Source organism: Ochotona princeps, chromosome 2 (assembly GCF_030435755.1).
Source record: "Ochotona princeps isolate mOchPri1 chromosome 2, mOchPri1.hap1, whole genome shotgun sequence".
Classification (NCBI taxonomy): domain Eukaryota; kingdom Metazoa; phylum Chordata; class Mammalia; order Lagomorpha; family Ochotonidae; genus Ochotona; species Ochotona princeps.
The window spans coordinates 124,221,342-124,241,381 of NC_080833.1; the positions used below are offsets into that span (position 1 = coordinate 124,221,342).

Here is a 20,040-nt window from a genome sequence, read left to right on the forward strand (position 1 = left end):
TAATTACATTGTATTATGTGACACAGTTTCATAGATACTGGGATTCTCCCCTTCCCTCCCCAAACCCTCCCCCCATGGTGGAGCCCTCCACCTTGTTGCATAACCACAGTTATGCAAACCTAGATTCCAGCATCTTATTGTCCAGTCAAGTTCAACGGCTTCTTAGGTATACCCTCTCTGGTTTGAAGACAGAGCCAGCAGAGTATCATCCCGATCAATTAAAAGCTCCAACATACCATCAGCAAAAATGTACATCATTATGGAATTAATTGACATAGTAATGAGTAACCAATATGTTAAAAATAAATGCGATTTCTTAACCACATTCTGTGACCACCTCATTGACATTTCAATTTTAGTTTATACACAACATAACATACATAACATAACATGTTATACATAACATCATATCATCTTAAATTAAGGCAAACATGTGGTATTTAACCTTTTGGGATTGGCTCATTTCCCTTAGCATTATGGTTTCCAGTTTGGCCCATTTGGCCACAAAGAACTGCATTTTGTTTTTTTTAATAGCTGAGTAGTATTCCATGGAGTAGATGAACCATAGCTTTCTTATCCAATCCTCTGTTGATGGGCATTTTGGCTGCTTCCATGTTTTTGCAATTACTGATTGTGCTGCTGTGAACATAGGCGTGCATGTTGGTTTCTCATAAAACAGGTGTTCTGGAAGAACAACCCATTGTTAAATGACAGTACAAATCACCACCTATTTATATTAGCCCTGAATGTAAATGGCTTAAATTCATCAATCGCATGTCATAGACTAGTAGACTGAATTAAAAAAAAAAAAAAACATCTATTTGTTGCCTATAGGAGATATATCTCACCAACAAAGTGGAAACTCTATCTCATGGATTTTGATGATTTTTGTTTTTAGTTTCATTTCTTTGAAACACTTTTTTCTCATTAAATTCTTTAATGACTCATAGATCATATAGTAGTATCAGTTTCTTCAAGAAGGTTCTTGATTTCCTTTTTCATTTCTTTAGCGACACATTAGTAATTCAGTAGCATGTTACTTCATGGTGTTGTAAGTTTATACTTCTTTCTCCTGTTGTTGATTTTGTTTTGTTCTTTTCATTTAAGGGGTGTATAGTGACTGTGTAATGGAAATTATCATATCCAATGACATGTTGTTTAACTTCATGGCATTGTAAATTTCTGCTTTTCTTTCTGTTGTTGGTTTTGTTTTGTGGCTCTTCACTTGGGGGGAATTGTAATGACTGTATAGTGGAGACTGACATGTCCAGATGTGAGGATATGGTGCAATATGCTTCTGTATTTCTAGATTGAGGATGGGCTCCCAATGAAACTGCTGCATGTGTCTTGACAATAGGATGCTAGACTCTGCCATTGTCCATGCCTGCAATGATGGACATATGACAGTGTGTGAGGGACTATGCAGCTGTAATAATATGAGAGAATTCAGTGGGGGGTGGGGGTGGGAGAGAATTAGGGAAGGGGAAATCCCAGGGTCTATGGAACGGTATTATAAAATGATGATGATGATAACTGTTGCCGCCCTGCAGCGACACTAAAATGACGAGGAATTTCGAGGGCCTGGAAAAAACAGCAACCGCCACCGCAACCAGCACACACACCGAATGAACACACACGCAAACAAACAAACGAAAAAAGGAAAGGCGAACGACAAGGGGCAGGTGAAACAAAAAGCAGGCTGCTTATATACAGTTCTCCACCAACCACTTCTCGCCATGGGTCCACTGGGCATTGATAGGCCAGCAATTGCAGTGGGGGTGGGGCATTAGCCTATCTTTGTGACTTCCTGCCTGCCTACTGGCGGGACAAATCCCACCTCCTGGCCCTCAGCCAGCCGCCATCTTGTGGCCCCTCATCCACATGGGGTCGGCCGCCCCCCACAGATAATAATAATAATACAGCTAAAAAGAGGGGGACATTTGCTTTGCATTTAGGAAGCCATCGTCTTATATCAGAGTATGTGGGTTGGGTATCCTGCTCCAGCTCCTGATTCCATTGAAGACTTACCACTGAAGATCCTGGAAGCAGTAGGTGATGACTCATGTATCTGTGTCCCTGCTGCTCTCAGGAGGAGCCTGGATTGAATCCACAAACTTTCCGAAAGTATACTTGTGTAGACTTGTTGGTAAGGGGATAACAACTAGCTAGAAAAGGATGTTAAACTCAGATGTAGGAACCATGGAATGCACACTTTTCTTGGTTAAGGTAGTGCCTGTTTTTAAATGAGGAGGTTACTCCCTGTTGTTACTGCAAACCCTGAGATCTCATTTCAAAGAAATTTGAGATTTTTTTATACGTATTGTAGGAAGAATAGGTCACGACTAACTTGTATATTGTTTCTGATTACCCTGATGAAATAGAGGTGTGGGAAAAAGAGTTATTCTGTAATCCCTGCACATTCTCTTGAGTAGAGAGATTCAGATCTCTCTGTAGATCTGGAATTCTTGGGAATAGGTCCACTGTCACTTCGTTAGGCTGAAAAACATTGAGAATCTCTTAGCATTATAAGAAGCGAGATAGTAGTTTTAAAGGGAGGGCACTAGATAACCAAGCTGTTCTCAGTAAACTGATATTATGGAAAATGCTCATAATGCAAAGAATTGAAAATCTCTAGTGGTTGTAACTTTTCAGAAGTTCTGTTCTTTGACAGTGAATATCCTATAGTACCAATGATGCAAATGGAAGGTAACATTGAAATAGTTCCTGAAGTAGAATGGTATTTACCAAACTTTCTCCTGGTTTCCGTCTTTTTTTCTTTTTCTAAGCCTGATTTCTTAATGTTCCTGTATATATTATTTCAATAGCTTTGTAACTTAATCAGAGTTTTCTTTACTCCATATCCTTCTTAAATTTTTTTTTTAATTGGAAAGGCAGATACACACAAAGAGAGACAGAGAGAAAGATTTTCCGTCTGCTGACTCACTCCCCAAGTGGTTGCAATTACCTGAGCTGAGCTGATCTGAAGCCAGGAGTCAGGAGCTTCTTCCAGGTCTCCCATGCAGATGCAGGGTTGCAAGGCTTCAGGCCATCCTCTATTGTGTTTCCAGGCCACAAGCAGAGAGCTGGATAGCAAGTGGAGCAGTTGGGATATGAACAGGTACCCATATGGGATCCCGGCACATGCAAGATGAGGGTTAGGCCACTAAGTTGTTGTACCAGGCCCACTCCATATCTCTCTTGCCCTTAAGAGATTGATTTTAAATTCTTGCTATATTTTCATAAGACTTATTTAAACAAAAGATGCAAATATTGAAAATAAAAGAATGGTGAAGGTAAAGAGTAAGGTGGCAAACAAAGGATAATCCTAGGCTTTGATCATTAAATGAAGAAGGAATTTTTTAAGAGGCAAATTTATGGAGAGATAAGGAGAGATAGATGGAGAGAGAGAGACATAGAGAGAGTGAATCTTCCATCTATTGATGCGATCTTCAAATGATTGCAGTGGATAGGGCCAGATCAGAGCTGGGCTGGTTTGAAACTAAAAGTGAGCAGTTTCTTTGGCTCTCCCATATGGATCAGCAGTGCAGCTGGAACTCAAACCAGCATCCATAGGGGATGCCTGCCATGTGGGTGGACGCCTACCTCACTTACCATGGCATGGCCCCCAGAATTCTTAAATTAATTAATAATGAATGACATCTGCTAGACAGTATCAGATTGGAGTTTTGTGTGATCAACAAACTTCAATAGCAGTGAAACATGCAGTAGATGCCTTTAGAGAAACTGATAATACCAGTCTTTGGAGGAGATTTCAATTCACCCTTTACTGTTTTATAAACCAAATAAACATAAGGCTATAAAGTTAAAGTGCAGTACATTTTATTTAATAAGACATGTCAACAGGCTCTGATGCCTCCTGTATCTTTGACAGGTGCTGATTTGGGTCCCGGATGCTCGCTACTTATTGTTGGGGAAAACAGTGAAGGATGGCTGAGGTCCTTGGGCCCTGCACCCCTGTGGGGGACCCAAAGGAAGATCCTGACTCCTGGCTTTACACCAGCTCAGCTCTGGTTGTCGTGGCCTTTTGGAGCGTGAATCAGTGCATAGAAGACTCTCTCTGTCCTCTTTGTAACACTGTCTTTCAAATTAAAAAGTTAGAAATCTTCCAAAAAAAGATAACACACATGGTTTTAAAATTTGTCTTCCTTTTTTTTTTAAAGTTGTATATTATGCTTCAAGAAGAACTTAAGGGAAATTGTGCAGGTGAATTTTTTTTTTTTAATTAACTGTAGTGCAGTGTAACCAGATGTTAAAGCCAAACTGATGGTAATCACTTGGACAATTTATACTATTTAAAAATGACAGTAAGATCATGACATATCTGAACTGATGAAGTAAATATTCAGTTGGGCCCACTGCAGTAGCCTAAAGTCCTCACCTTGTATGCACTGGGATCCTGTATGGGCGCTAGATTGCATCCTGGCTACTCCACTTCTATTCCAGCTCCCTGCCTTAGCTTGGGAAAGTAATAGAGGATGGCCCAAAACCTTGGGACCCTGCAGCCATGTGGGAGACCTGGAGGGTTTTTTTTCTCTTATTAATTTCTTCACTGACACATAGGCCATACAGTAGCATCATTGTTTTTTTAAAGAAGGTTTTTAATTTTCTTTTTCATTTCTTCAGTGACACACTGGTCATTAGTAGCATGTTACTTAACTTCATACTGTGAATTTCCTGTCTTTCTTCATGTTGTTGATTGTTTTATGCTTTTTCATCGCACGGGCTGCATAATAACCATGTAACAAGGACTATTATATGGAAATGAGAAGACACAATGCAGTATGCATTCTCTGCTTCGAAATCTGGGATGGACTCTATATGAAACTATTAAATAAATTTTACAATAGAATGCTGGGCCTTCTGCCATTGTCCACACCTAGAATATTAGGATATACTTATATAGCAGAATTTTGGACTTAGGACTGCTTGAGAAGGACTGTATTACTGTAATAATATGAGCAAAATAAGTGTGGGGGGAGGGATAAAGGGAAATCCCAGAGCCTATGGAAATGTGCCATAAAATAATGATAATAAAAAAGAATGAAAAAAATTAATGAGGCAATTTCATCTATTAAATGTGATCTACAAATAGAATCATAGCAGTGTAAGAGTAAAACGCAGAGCTCCATAAGGAGGTGGAGTGGGGCAAATATTCTTAGAAAACAAATTACATGTTGAAAACAGCAGAAAGAATATAAACATGGCTAGGTAAGCTAGAAATACTTTCGAATGGAGAATAAAGGAAAGCGCAATTAGCATCACCATAAAGAGAATCTAAAAAGCAGGAGACAACGTATTTAAATATAAATATAATACAAAATTCCATGAATATATACATTGCAAGATAGAATACAAACCAAAAAATCCATTCAAGGCAGTCAATATTTAGCAGTATTCTTTTAAACTGAATTTCAAAGACAGAAAATTTCTGCAAATGCAGGAAGAGGGAGAAAGGTTGATCAACATAGAAGAGGAAAATAAAAACAGATTTACTCTTTTTAAAAAAGATCTGTTTATTTTTAAGATCAAAGATAACTGCAAACACGTCATCTTTCCTTGTCTCTCTCTGATAGACAAACACACTCCGTGTAATCATAAAATTAACAATAGCAACAAAAAGCATGATATGAAATATGGTGACATAAACTGTTATACAAATAAATGTGGATTGAAGCCATCTTGATGCAGAAAGGCTCAATTAAAAACGATTCCAACAATAGCTGCACGCTAGAGGCATGTAGAAAGCAGATTTGGGGCAACAACAAAGACGCTGCTTGGGATACTCTGATTTCATGATGGAGCAGCTGATTTGAGTTCTGTGTCTGAGTACAATTCTAGCTTCTTGCTGATGTGTTCCTGGGGAGCAGCAGGTGACAAAACTGGAGTGGATGGATCCTAACCTAACCTCTAACCTTACCCTAACCCCTAACCTTAGCGCTAACCCTAACCTTAACCCTAACCCCGAACCCTAACCCTAACCTTAACAATAACCCTAACCTTAACCCTAACCCCTAACCCTAACCCTAAACTTAACAATAACCCTAACTCCTAGCCTTAATCCTAACCCTAACCTTAACCTTAACCCTAACCCCTAACCCTAACCTTAACCTTAACAATAACCCTAACAATAACCCTAATCTTAATAACCCTAACCTTAACAATAACCCTAACCCTAACCTTAACAATAACCCTAACCCTAACCTTAACAATAACCCTAACCTTAACCCTAACCTCTAACCTTAGTGCTAACCCTAACCTTAACCCTAACCCCTAACCCTAACCCTAAACTTAACAATAACCCTAACTCCTAGCCTTAATCCTAACCCTAACCCTAACCCTAACCTTAACCCTAACCCCTAACCCTAACCCTAACCTTAACAATAACCCTTACCCTAACCTTAACCTTAACAATAACCCTAACCGCTAACCCTAACCCTAACCTTAACAATAACCCTAACCCTAACCTTAACAATAACCTTAACCCTAACCTTAACAATAACCTTAACCCTAACCTTAACAATAACCCTAACCTTAACAATAACCCTAACCTTAGCGCTAACACTAACCCCTAACCCTAACCCCTAACCCTAACCCTAAACTTAACAATAACCCTAATCCTAACCCTAACCTTAACAATAACCCTAACTGCTAACCCTAACCCTAACCTTAACAATAACCCTAACCCTAACCTTAACAATAACCTTAACCCTAACCTTAACAATAACCCTAACCGTAACAATAACCCTAACCCCTAACCCTATCTCTAACCCCTAATCCTAACCAGAGCTCCCCCAAGGGATCCAACTTTGGCTTGTCGCAATACTGGTTGTTGTAAGAATTTAAATAGAAAAACATTAAATGAGCGTGTTCTCTGTCTTATAAATACATAAAAATTAACCAGACTGTGATAAAAGGGTGCAAACGAAAAAGAAGGGAAAAGACAGACCAAAGAGTATGAGTACTAACACTGGCAAAGTGGAAGTTAGGACTTTCAATCCAAATGAATGTGAATGTAATATGTGGGGTTTACATTTGAAGCAATAAATATCATGTAATGAGAAAGTTTGTAATAAGAAAAAGTACTGATGATCATTAAAAATCCAAATTTACTAGTAACAAAAGAAAAAAAAGTGGTCTCCGGTATTCCTATCCCTGGTATCCAGGTTTTGTATAAATCCCTCTCCTTGAAGCTGAAAAATCAAGGAAGGATTTAAAATTTTTTTTTCAAAGATTTTATTATGATTCAAAAGCCGGATATACAGAGATGAGGAGAGACAGAGAGGAAGATCCTCCATCCGATGTTTCACTCCCCAAGTGAGCCAATCCAATGCCGGGAACCAGGAACCTCTTCTGGGTCTCCCACGTGGGTGCAGGGTCCCAAAGCTTTGGGCCGTCCTCGACTGCTTTCCCAGGCCACAAACAGGGAGCTGGATGGGAAGTGGAGCTTCCGGGATTAGAACCGGCGCCCATATGGGATCCCGGGGCTTTCAAGGCGAGGACTTTAGCCGCTAGGCCACGCCGCCGGGCCCGGGGTTTTAAATTTTTAATGAAGATTACTAATCAGCCGTCTTTGAGTTAAAAGGGATATTATCTGAAGGGGGGCTTACCTCCTTACATGAACCTGTTAGGATAAAAAATCAGAGTCTGCTACTGTCAGAATGCCTATGGAAGGGAGCGGATGGTGTATGGAAAGGAGCAAGAAGCTTCTCAGAGCTGAGAGGTGCCCTCAACCACAGCAGCAAGCCTCAGGATCGGTCTGAAATCTTCAGAGAACACTTGCTGCCATCCGAGCGGCATTGGAAGTGGGTGCCGAGCCTCCAACCTGAGCTGACACCTGCACTTGATGTGCGAGCTACCTTGAGCAGAGAATATTGCTAAACTGAGAAAGAACGTTCTGGTCTACAGAAAGAAAAGAAATAACAAACGGGCGTTTTTATGACATTCAATTTGATTTAGCTTGACAAATAGCAGCCGATAATTAATAGAAATCCCGTACCATATAATATAGTAGCACCAAAACTGGTGAAGAAAAATGGAGCTAAAGGAAAGTCACCGGTTTATCTATTAACACATACTCTTCTCTTTTTCAGCATTAGTGGTGAAAGGATTTAATTGACATTTGTCAGCATGTCATCAAAGAACCAAAAAACAAGTAAGGCTAAAGTAGAAATAGGAGTGTATGTGTGTGAGAGGGTGTGTCTGGGAGAGAATAGTGAAAGACAAAGACAAAAGGAGGAGGAAGTGGTAGAGGCAGAGAGAGATGCAATTGCGTGTCTATTTAACCAATGGAAAAACTCATAAAACATTTATGAAAGTCACCATGTGTGAGGATAGACGTTTCTGTGTAAATTTCAAAAAGCAGAAATCAGAGACCACAGCACAAAGTTGACAGAAGCAGTTTCATTGTATGTGATTCTATTTTTTAAAAGATGTTTTATATTATTATTGGAAAGGCAGATTTACAGAAAGAAGGAGAGACAGAGAGGGAAAGATCTTTCATCTGCTGGTTTGCTTCCCAAAATGGCCATAACTGATGGTGCTGAGATGAACCAAAGCCAAGAAGCAAGATCTTCTTCCAGGTCGGCCATGTGGATACAGGGTCTCAAGGACCCAGGCCATCCTCCCTTGCTTTCCCAGGTGATAAGCAGGGAGGTGCAACAGAAGATGAGCAGCCGGGGCATGAGCTGGCACCCATATGGGTTGTGGGCACTTACAGGTGGAAGTCTAGCCTGTTGAGCCACTGCATCAGCTCTAGTTCTATTTGCTGATAATACTGGAAGATACTTCTGCATAGTGGTGGATGTTGTGTTTACTATATTAAAACATTAACCTCACAGCTGCATCATTATATATTATCAAAGCCAGATTTAAAATTTGATGATAAACCTCTACTTCAAAATTTTACTTTTTAGTAATTCCGAGGACCATACTATCAATTCTCTTATTGAGCAACCTGATATATCTTAAATAAATTTTACTTGATTGTAGTGCGCTGTTCTTTTACTGCAGTGTCATACCCTGCTAATTGCTTTGTTACGTGTGATTTAGAAATAGAAAGAATTTAACATGGACTTGAATGTACATGTGTGTGGTGGTGGGGTTACAACATACGTTATTCCGAGTTGGCAATAGAGTTCTGAATTGCGAGTTGGAAATACAGTCTTTTTAAATTATTCTCCTTCTTCCTCCCGGGCAGTAAGCAGCCTTCAGATGCTGCAATCCAGTATGAAATGGCACCACATGGTAAGTGACATTCAGTTACGTCAATGTAAGGGGTCTTGATGTAACTGAAATCTTTTGGGAGAAATATGACATATTCACTGGATCAGTTACACCAGTGTTACAGTTGTTCATCCCTCCAGCATCATCTATTCAAAAACTTTTAAAGATTTATTCACTTTTATTGGAAAGTGGGATTTACATAGAGATCTTCCATCTGCTGGTTCACACTCCAAGTGGCTGCAACAGCCACAGCTGAGCTGATCCAAAGCCAGGAACCAGGAGCTTCCTCCGGGTCTCCCACACGGATGTGGGGTTCCAAGGGTTTGGGCTCTCTTCTACTGCTCTCCCATGGCACAAGCAGGGAGCAGGATGGGAAGTGGAGCAGCCAGGATATGAATGAACATGACATAGGATCCTGGTGCATACAAGGCGAGGACTTTAGCCACTAGGTTACAATGCTAGCCTCCTCATCATCTTTTTTATACCTTCTTTTTCATTCCTTGAAAATAGCAACTCAGGGGGTTTTTCCTACTTTTTCCACACCTGTGCTGCATTTCTTGTCTCTGCAATGGTCTCCTGCTCATATCTTTCCGTCCATCACCTGGAAACATTTCCCATCAAGCTGCATGCCCTACACCTAGCCCAGCTGGCTGCATTTGCTTGTCTGAGAAAAAAATACTACTTTGCATTTTCCATTTCTACTTATCTTGCATGGATTTTCAGGCATTTGGCTACTTTGCTGGTCCAAATTAAACCAGATGACATAAGGAAGGGATATCATAATAAGGTAGTTGATCTTCTATCCTTGAAGATAGAATTGGAAGTGAGGATATTAAAACCAGTTGTGCTAGAATCCCCAGGTCAAAGTTTATGGTAATTAAACCGTTTAGGAACAGTTGATGGAGAAGTAGATTTCAGTCAAGAAATAAAAGCAGTGACAGTAAAATCACATTATTAAATAGAGCTGTTTCAATAATTTTCTAATTTTTATAGCGATTGGAGCCTGAAACATGAAGTTTAACATTTTATTCATCCCCACCTCACTCATTCATTCACTTAACCCACAAAATCTCTTTATCTGCTGTTTATCAAATATTATGCTATCGTTTTGATGTATGAAGTAAAGTAAAAGTCAAGCACTGGCCTCAGATAAAATCTGAGGATACTTTCCTGAAGGAAAAACGTTCCGAATGTCCATAATTAAAAATTGGTGTCAGTCTTAAGCAAGACAAGCGTGCAGCACACGTGGGATTCCTTAACATCTAATGTCCGATGGAATACGTGACTGGAGAGGAAAGAACAGAACGGTTCAAGAAAGGAATCAAACAGCAAGATACATTTGTAGAATAACAAATCACATGTTATTCCCCAGCAATCAGACTCTAAGACGAAATTTTGTCTCCAGAAATTTCTTGGATTTGCTCTTAAAATTGCTTTTTGGAAACTATGGATGGATCCAATGGGGCAATCAGGGTTGGATAAAGAGAGAAATGCAACTGTGATTCCGCTGCAAGGCATGTTTTAAACATCCCTAAATGAGCTCTTGTCTCAAGATGGCTGTTCTTATTTTTAGAAAGGGGCTGAGACTTTTTTGTCCTCATGTTAAAGAGGTATTAGGTACAGGTTGTCTTCAGAGAGGGGACGCACTCTTAGGTGAGGAGGCAGTTTGATGAAGGAAATTCTCCTATTGTTCATCTGGAAGTTGCCAACTTTCAGAAGGTAGGGGAAGAGTGTTTGAATTCCAAGATAGAGGTATGTGCCTAGTGTGTACCTAGTATCCCATGGTACGCACTTACAACAATGAGTGTATCCCAAGCTCATGTGAGGAGACACTGTAGGTGTTGTGGATAAGAGTGAAGTTTTGGACAGATGCCCATTCACGAAACTCTTCAGAGCTTTGCCAAGGAATTCAAAATTGTGAAATTTAATGATGTAAGGCAGTGTCTTACTCCAACAGAATTATAGATTGTGTAAAATAAACAGTAGCGTTGCCAGATACCGCAGGCATCTCAGGTAGAGAACATCACTGGGAACTTCTGACCATTGGGAACCCCCTGTGCAAGGGCCAAAGGGACTTGGATTTCATAATTTCTAAAATAAATACGTCTGTGTAATTGGCTTCATTCAGAACATGTACCTGAGTCTTGATTGGGAGGGGGGTAAGGAAAATCCTAGAGCCTATGGAATTGTATCATAAATCAATGAAATCAAATACAATAGGAAGTGCCAAATCCCTAGGAATATGGCTATCTCTCTAGTGGAGCTGTGGGTGACCACAACTCCTTGGGTCAGAAGCAATGAGAAACAGGCAAGAGATATGAAAGCGTGCTGTGTCTGACAACAAGTTCCTTATGTCCCTGTCATAACCCTAGAGAAAGACAGAGGAAACTCTCAGGGGAATGGGGGACAGGCAACTCAATACAGGGAATTTATAACGTGCTGGGCCTCGGTGCTTGGGATGAAAGACCTCTTTATTCTCCTCACGGTCGTCCCGTGGGGTAAGTCCTGGGGTCAGTGACCCCCACTTTGCAAACGGGGGAAGCAGAACTTAAAGATGACCCATAGAGTTGCCAAGTGGCAGAGTCAGAATACAAATTTAAGGAATCCAGTTACAGAAGCACTGCTGTAAAACCCAACGCTGACCATAAAACCCCAAACTGTGCCTTCCCTGGAGCTTGGGGAAGACTTTTGAACAAATTATACAGTTCAAGATTTTTAAATAAGAAGATTCTAGGTTACTGTTAACAATGAGCCTGTTTGAATCATCCAAAGTGATGGACAGTTTTTATATTTGGACTTGAAATAGTCCATGCAGAAGAAAGCTATGTGGCAAGAAATGATGGGGTGGGAGAAGGTTCAGAGAAGAGGGAGAAAAACAGTGACAGAGGTTACACAAAATGAAATAACTATGCCCTTCTTGTACCCTGGAAACGATAACTGCCTGTTCAAAATGAGTAGTGTTAGCATGCCAACTAATACGTGTTCCTGGACGAGGCACAGGGATCCAGTAACTGGAACCATGGCATTCGACCTGCCAAGAGGAAACACTTGGAAACTGCCTACTGTATCCATTTGTACTGTGTTGTACACATATTACTTTTTAAGAGTCTGCATTGGTAAAAATGGCATAGTACTTTAAAAGTTCCATCAAGGCGATAGTTCTAGAGATAATCCACTTTTCATGGTTGGACCAAGCTACATGTCTGTATCTAAGTTTGCAATGCATCTCTCGTTCTTGTAAAGGGATTATTATGCATACTGGTGAGTGTCCCTCACAGATCTTCCACTTTAATTATTTTTTTTTAGCCTTAATATAATATCATCCATTTCATTCCTTTGCCCTTAGACCACCAAAATTCTTTCTTTCTGTGATTGAGATGGGTGCCCTAATAACTACGTAGAAATCATGATAATAGTTTTCAATTAGAATTTGCAACTCTTGATTTTCTCTAATTAGAATTGCAAAGTGGGGATTTGCCAATGGTAACTAAATATATATGCGTGTGTGTATACACACACACATATGCATGTGCACACATACATATACACACACACACACACACACACACACAAAAGCAGTTTAATTAACTCACAGTACTAGATAGTCAAGAGCTTGCCACCGGCAACTACTCCACCTTAGTGAAGTCCCTGTGATGGATTCGTCACCATGACAGGGACACGTGCAAGAGCCAGAGGTCACAGCACAAGGCAGAAGACTGGAGAGTGTGGGTGACCCGGTTTACCTTTTATAACAACCCTCTCAGACGTCCCATAAGAACTACTCATCGGGTGTCCCATAAGAACTACCTTGATCCCTTCCATGGGAAGCCTCCAGTAACCATCACTCTATTATTTCATATCCCTTTCCAAGTTTCCAACACGTGTTCGCCACTCCAGATGGAGGCAAACCATATTTTAATCACAGCACACTCAATGAGAGATGACCGTACTAAAGTTTGATCTGTTAGAAGTATCATAGTTGGGGCCCAGTGCAGTAGCCCAGTGGCTAAAGTTCTTACCTTGCACGCGCCCATTATCCCATGTGGGCACCAGGTCGTGTCCCAGCAGCCCTGTTTCCCATGCTGCTACCTGCTTGTGACCTGGGACAGCAGTCAAGGACAGCCCAAAGCCTTGGGTCTCTGCACCCATGTGACAGACCTGGAAGAAACTCCTGGCTCCTGGCTTTGGATTGGTGCAGCTCCTGCCATTGCAGCCACTTAGGGAGTGAACTCCAGCCCCTGGGAACCATTATTCTATCATTGATTCTGCAAGCTCATCTATTTGGATTGGTTAATTCATTTGCTATCTTACTTTGCTATCTTACTTATCTGAGGCAGCACTCCCCCATCTGCTACTTCACTCCACTGTCATGGTGATGGAAGGCCAGGCTTAAGAGAGAAGGAGGAAACTCAGTCCAGAAATGCAATCAGTTGAATCGTCATTTGCTTCCTCCCAAGCTGCAAAGAAGCAGGGAGTTGGAAGTGGAGGCGCAGCCAGGACTCAGAGGCGGGCACTTTGAGGTGGCACGCGGGGCGCCAGAGTGCCTCGATAACTGCTGTATCAATACTCACTCCCTTAGTACTTTTTTTGTTTTTTTTTTTTTATTTTAATAAAAGCGACATAACACAGTACTTGCAATTCTGTATCTAGCTGATTTCACCTAGCGTGACATCCTTGAAGTTAACCCTTGCTGTCATAAGCAGCAGGAGTTCCTTACTTTTAAAAATAAACTCCAGGCCTGGCGTGACAGCGTAGTGGTTAAAGTCCTCACCTTGAACGCACTGGGATCCCATATGGGCACTGGTTGTAATCCTGGCAGCCCCACTTCCCATCCAGCTCCCTGCCTGTGGCATGGGAAAGCAGTCGAGGACAGCCTAAGGGTTTGGGACCCTGCACCCATGTGGGAGGCTCGGAGGAGGCTCCTGGCTCCTGACTTCGGATTGGTTCAGCTCCGGCCGTTGTGGTCACTTGGGGAGTGAGCCATGGGACAGAATAGCTTCCACTCTGTCTCTCCTCCTCTCTGGATATCCGCCTTTCCAATAAACACAGAAAAAAAAAAAAAAAAGAATCAACTCCATTGTATGTCTTCCATATTTTCTTTATCCAAGCCGATTGCAAGTCTTGTCTTTGGGAATCATGTTCCCAGAACAAGACGGCACAGGTACCTCTGAGATTGCAATTTTGGGTGTATGTTCCTAAGTGAGATTGCTGGATCACATGACAGTTACACTTCTAATATTTTCTTAGTTCCAGAGTATTTTCCGTAGTGGCTATTTTTATTCCCATCAACAGTGTATGAAGATTCTCTTTTCTCAATCCCCTCAACAGCACTGTCAATTGCTGGGTTTTTTTTTTTTAAGATGATTCATCTTAAGAAATGTGGGGTGAGAGTCATCACTGATGTTGAGCAGCATTTTCATATACCCGTTGAGCCGTTGATTTATCTTTTTTGGAAAAATCCCTACTCCATTTTTTTTTTCCAATTTTAAACATTTTGACTTTAAATTTTAATTTTGTTTTTGCTTTTGTTTTTTTCTTCTAAGTATTTACATAAAGTGCAGTGCGTTGTCAAAAATGCGACTTTCAAACATTGTTTTTTATTCCACAGGTGACTTTTCATTTTTGTTGATTGTTTTCTTTGCTGTGCGGAAACCTCAGTTTCATGAAATCTCCCTTTTGTGTTTAATTTGCTTGTCCATACTCCAAAATGTCAATTCCAATCGAATATTCAACTTGATTTTCTATAGTTTCTTGTAGTAATTTTATTGTGTCAGGAATTAGGGTTAGGTTTTTGAGCCGTTATGGCTTGATTTTTATAAATGGCACAAAGATGATCGGATTTAGTTTCTCTGCCTGTGTGTTTCTAATTCTCTTGATAACATGTATCGGAGTGACGATCCTTCCCTCATTGTGTATTGTTGGCATCCTAATAGAGGTCATTAGCTTCCCCGTGTTAAGGTATGGACCCATGGCCCGGTGGGGTGGCCTAGCGGCTAAAGTCCTCGCCTTGAAAGCCCCGGGATCCTATATGGGCGCTGGTTCTAATCCCGGCAGCTCCACTTCCCATGCAGCTCCCTGCTTGTGGCCTGGGAAAGCAGTCGAGGACGGCCCAATGCATTGGGACACTGCACCCGTGTGGGAGACCTGGAAGAGATTCCTGGTTCCCGGCTTCGGATTGGCACGCACTGGCCCGTTGCGGCTCACTTGGGGAGTGAAACATCGGATGGAAGATCTTCCTCTCTGTCTCTCCTCCTCTCTGTATATCCGGCTTTCCAATAACAATAAATCTTTAAAAAAAAAAAAAAAGGTATGGACCCGCATTTATACCTGTCCCCTTTGACGAAACTACTGTAGCTGAGAAATCAGACGGGACAGTCGCCTCCAGCTTTCATCTTCTTTTCAATGTTCTCTTGGCTAACTGAATTCTATCATTCTTGAAAATCATTATTATATGTTAATGGAATTGTTTTAGCTATCTTTTTAAAATGTTAGACAGCCATATACTGACTTTGTGTGATTTTCATTGGATAGCACGAGTTTAATCATTATTCAGCCAACCTAAATTGAATGGCTCTGCTGGCATTTTTTAAAAAAAAGATTTATTTCTGGATTGGACATGGAGCAGCTGGACCAGGAACTAGTGTCCATATTGAATTCCAGCATTTGCAAGATGAGGACTCAGCCATTGAGCCATTGCACTGAGCTCTCTGCCTGCGTGTCTGCAGGGAGACTCCGCACTGAGTTCCAGTTAACAGGGGACTTCAGAAGTCTGCCTGGGAAGAAGGCTGTCTAAACATATGCCACCTAGGAATGCGAGTGACAGAAAAACAGTGGGGATTGTAGAAGACTACCACTTGGGCAGACATGCTATCTAGCTTCAATTATACATTTTCTGATCTCAACATTTCTGTGAATTCTTGAGGTTATTTTCAAGCACGATTGGGCCTCTTTATTCTCTATAAAATGGAGAATTAAGTACAATGTCGTGAACCTCACTGGTTCTAATCACTGATTTTACTCTTCCGTGATGCATAGGAGAATAAAGCTGCAAGTTTGTGGGAAGCATATACAGGCATGATTTCTTATCAGTCCATGATCCTAGCCATAAACTCCAGGTACAATATCTTTCATGTTCTCTTTTTTTTCATTGAATATCATTAAAATTTTAGCTTTCAAAAATATCACAATTGTGAAAACAAAAAGTTAAAAATACTCCAAATTCAGCAACATCTATCTTTGTCTCAATATTTCCCCGAATCTCTCTGTGTTACGTGGGTCAACTGGTAATCTTTCCAGCTGGTGATGGGCATATTTGCTTTGCATCGAATTTAAGGGTGCAGCTATCCTCAATTCAGAAATGTAGAATCAATATGTAAAAAGTGTTGTACCATCAGTTGGAGAAATTATGGTATCACGCAGTGGGACTCCTAAAGCTTAATGTAGGTTTGTGGACGTGACTGTAACAATACTTCACATAAATATGTGTATGCAGAAACATATCTAATTTCAGAAGACTCTTTTGCAAATGATAATTATGAAAAAAATCATTCCTTCATATTTAGAATGCCACCTGTCATTTTAAAGAGAATATGTAGGGCCCAGCGCCATGGCCTAGCGGCTAAAGTCCTCGCCTTGAACACCCCAGGATCCCATATGGGCGCCGGTTCTAATCCCGGCGGCTCCACTTCCCATCCAGCTCCCTGCTTGTGGCCTGGGAAAGCAGTCAAGGACGGTCCAAAGCTTTGGGACACTGCACCCGCGTGGGAGACCTGGAATTGGTTTCTGGTTCCCAGCTTCAGATCGGCATAGCACCAGCCGTTGTGGCTCACTTGGGGAGTGAATCATCGGACGGAAGATCTTCCCCTCTGTCTCTCCTCTCTGTATATCTGACTTTGTAATAAAAAATAATAAATAAATCTTTAAAAAAAAAGAGAGAGAGTATGTAGCACATGTGTTAAATGCAAAGACAAGCACTGGCCCTCACTTTTCCAGTCCTTTTATCACCAGAAGAGAGTTACTAATGTTAGGGGATGTTTGCTTTTTTTTTTTTTTTAAGATTTATTTGTTTTTATTACAAAATCAGATATACAGAGAGGAGGAGAGACAGAAAGAAAGATCTTCCGTCCAATGATTCACTCCCCAAGTGAACGCAAAGGCCGGTGCTGTGCCGATCTGGAGCCAGGAGCCAGGAACTTCCTCCAGGTCTCCCACGCGGGTACAGGGTCCCAAAGCTTTGGGCCGTCCTCTACTGCTTTCCCAGACCACAAGCAGGGAGCTGGATGGGAAGTGGGGCGGCTGGGTCTTACACCGGTGCCCATATGGGATCCTGGCACGTTCAAGGCGAGGACTTTAGCCGCTAGGCCATGCTGCCGGGCCCTGGGACATTTGTTTTTATTAAGTATTTAATAACCATAGCTTTTTCTTGACAGCTATGTGGAGCCTGCTCTACAGTATGAAATTCAATTGCAGCTAATAGAGCTGTCCTTTAAAATGGTGTTTTCCATACCAAGTTTTGATGAAGTGAAAGCAAGGGGGGCTGGTGCTGAGGATACAACAGACCTGGTGGTAAGCTGTACTTTCCTTGTCTTGTAAGAATACCGTGGCAGACACCACAGCGTTCCTGCACGTTGCTTCGCAGAGGGTACGGTCTTTATGATTTTCTGCTTTGGTTTTCTGAGATAGAATGAGGCCATCGTCTTTTCTAGAATAAATATGTATCTCTGGGTTGCGTGTGAATTCCACAAACCATAGGACTTAATAAATTACATAGGACTTAAGGGAACAAATGGGTACAGATGCTCACAGTTTATGAACAGGTGCTACCAAGAAGGGAATGGGAGCAGAGAAGAGTGAAGATAGGAAGAATCCTCTAGGAAGATCAACATCTCTGGTTTCTGTTTTACATGTCTGTGTTTGCTTCATAAGCTGGGAAAGAAATTGATGCTGTGAGGCTCTGAGTGTGGTGATGTTAGCACGGCCACTTCTTCCTTACCTTCAGTTTATGGGGTGGCGAACTGCAGACATCTGATGCAAAACTATCAGTTTTAGTTGAGATTGAACAGATAGCTCTGCAACTTTTTTGTATTCCAGAGTTTATACCAAAATATTTTAAACATATATGAAGACACTCTTCTCATCTTAGTATCTAAAGATCTCTACAAACTACAGATCTTAAAGGTAAAGTAAAAGAAAATAAGACATTTTATTGTTTTTCCAACATTTTTCATGATAGTTACATGTTTGGGCATGGTGGGAAGGCTTGAGGATTAGGGATAAGTGGGTGAAATCATTATTTCCACATTTGCTGTTTCTGGGGAAAACAGGAGAGATAAAGGGGGAAGCTACACCTGGCTTTCCTAATGTCCCAGGATCCAGGGATGGGGAACCGCCATGCGACGTCAACCCAGGGTGTATGCTGTCTATTTCGCAGATCCAATGATGTAGCCCGCCTAATGTCCATTGGCTGCTCTAGTCAAGCTCAGGTTTCCACTCACCCAGATTTTTGTCATCATTTAGTTGGGGTAGTTGTCCGATTTGCTCCGTTCTCTTTCTGCTACGGTTCCAAATGGGCTTCCACATTCTCCATGTGGATCAGGGTCTGTGCCCACTGCTCTACCTTTTTTACTGAAGAGGTCATATTCTTGCAGGCATGTCCAAGGACCTGGGCCAGGCCCCACCAGATCCACAGCCCCTGGCATCACAAAACCAACCCCTACCTAGTAGGTGGGCTCCAGGACCCTCCACCCCCAGGGTTCACAAACCCAGCACCCCCACGCAGGCAGGCCAAGAGAACCAGGCCAGGTGACCACAGCCTTGCCAGATCCCTGATCCCTAAGGCTCACGAATATGTCACTACCCCCTTTGCAGACAGGCCAAGAGACCCAGGCCAGGCAGTCCGAGCTCTACCAGATCCCCAACCTTCAGGGCTCATGAACCTAGCACCTACCTCAAAGGTGGGCACAGGGGCCCCAGGCCAGGTGACCTGAGTCTGGCTGGATCCCCCACCAATGGGGCTCATGAATATGGAACTCACCGTACAGGCATGCCCCAGGACCCAGGCCAGGCAACCTGAGCCCTACCAGACCCTTGGCTCATGAATCTGACACCCACTGACCCCACGCTGGCATGCTCACCTCACCTCAGTATCCACTATCTTATCACACAGCCTGGCGAGTCTAATATGCTCCCAGTTCCAGCTCCTGCTAGTTGGTGCTGGAGACTATCCCAGCCCAGCCTGATCCCTGTTCCAGCCCTTATCTGAACTGGATGGTGTTATGGCCCAACCTGGCTCCTGCTGCACCCTGTTCTGGTTCTCAGATCTGCCGGTAAATGTTACATATTTACCCAGCCTGGTCTGTCCCCAGACCTGATCTACATGGCAGGTACTGTTACCTGGCATGGTCTTGGCTGTTCCTTGCTTTGACACTTGCACTCATCTGCAGGATTGCATCTTTATGAAGGAGTTTTCCAAGCTTCTCTATTGGGTCTCCACCCAGTGGCAGTTCTCCTGCACACCAGTGGGTTCTTGGCCACCTCCAGTGACTTTGCTCAACTGGCCCACACCCTTTCTGATTTTTAATTGTTGGGTGTTGCATCCCAGAAATACCTGATCCACGCCCAAACACAGCTTTCATGTGGTTCAGCAGGGGTCAAGATCTAGCCCAGCATATTCTACTCCCACCCTGGCTCTCATCAGTACCAGTGAGTGTTGGAGTCTAACCCAGTCTGCCAGTCCCCAGCCCCAGTCCACATCTGCGCTGATGGAAGCTGTAGCCATGTCCATCCCAGCCCGCTACC

General features: G+C 42.1%; 1 protein-coding gene across 6 annotated transcripts in view; it reads left to right on the forward strand.

The window, feature by feature from the left end:
* The window catches only part of MROH9 (maestro heat like repeat family member 9), an 87,661-nt gene that overhangs the window by 15,073 nt on the left and 52,548 nt on the right, over positions 1 to 20,040 (forward strand). For all 6 annotated transcript variants that reach the window (XM_058660961.1, XM_058660967.1, XM_058660963.1 and 3 more), the window contains 5 exons: positions 8,112 to 8,173; positions 9,218 to 9,264; positions 16,279 to 16,358; positions 17,673 to 17,808; positions 18,334 to 18,420. In XM_058660961.1, coding sequence (XP_058516944.1) covers positions 8,149 to 8,173; positions 9,218 to 9,264; positions 16,279 to 16,358; positions 17,673 to 17,808; positions 18,334 to 18,420 — 375 coding nt within the window. In that variant the 5' untranslated portion in view covers positions 8,112 to 8,148. The remainder of the gene's footprint in view (positions 1 to 8,111; positions 8,174 to 9,217; positions 9,265 to 16,278; positions 16,359 to 17,672; positions 17,809 to 18,333; positions 18,421 to 20,040) is intronic.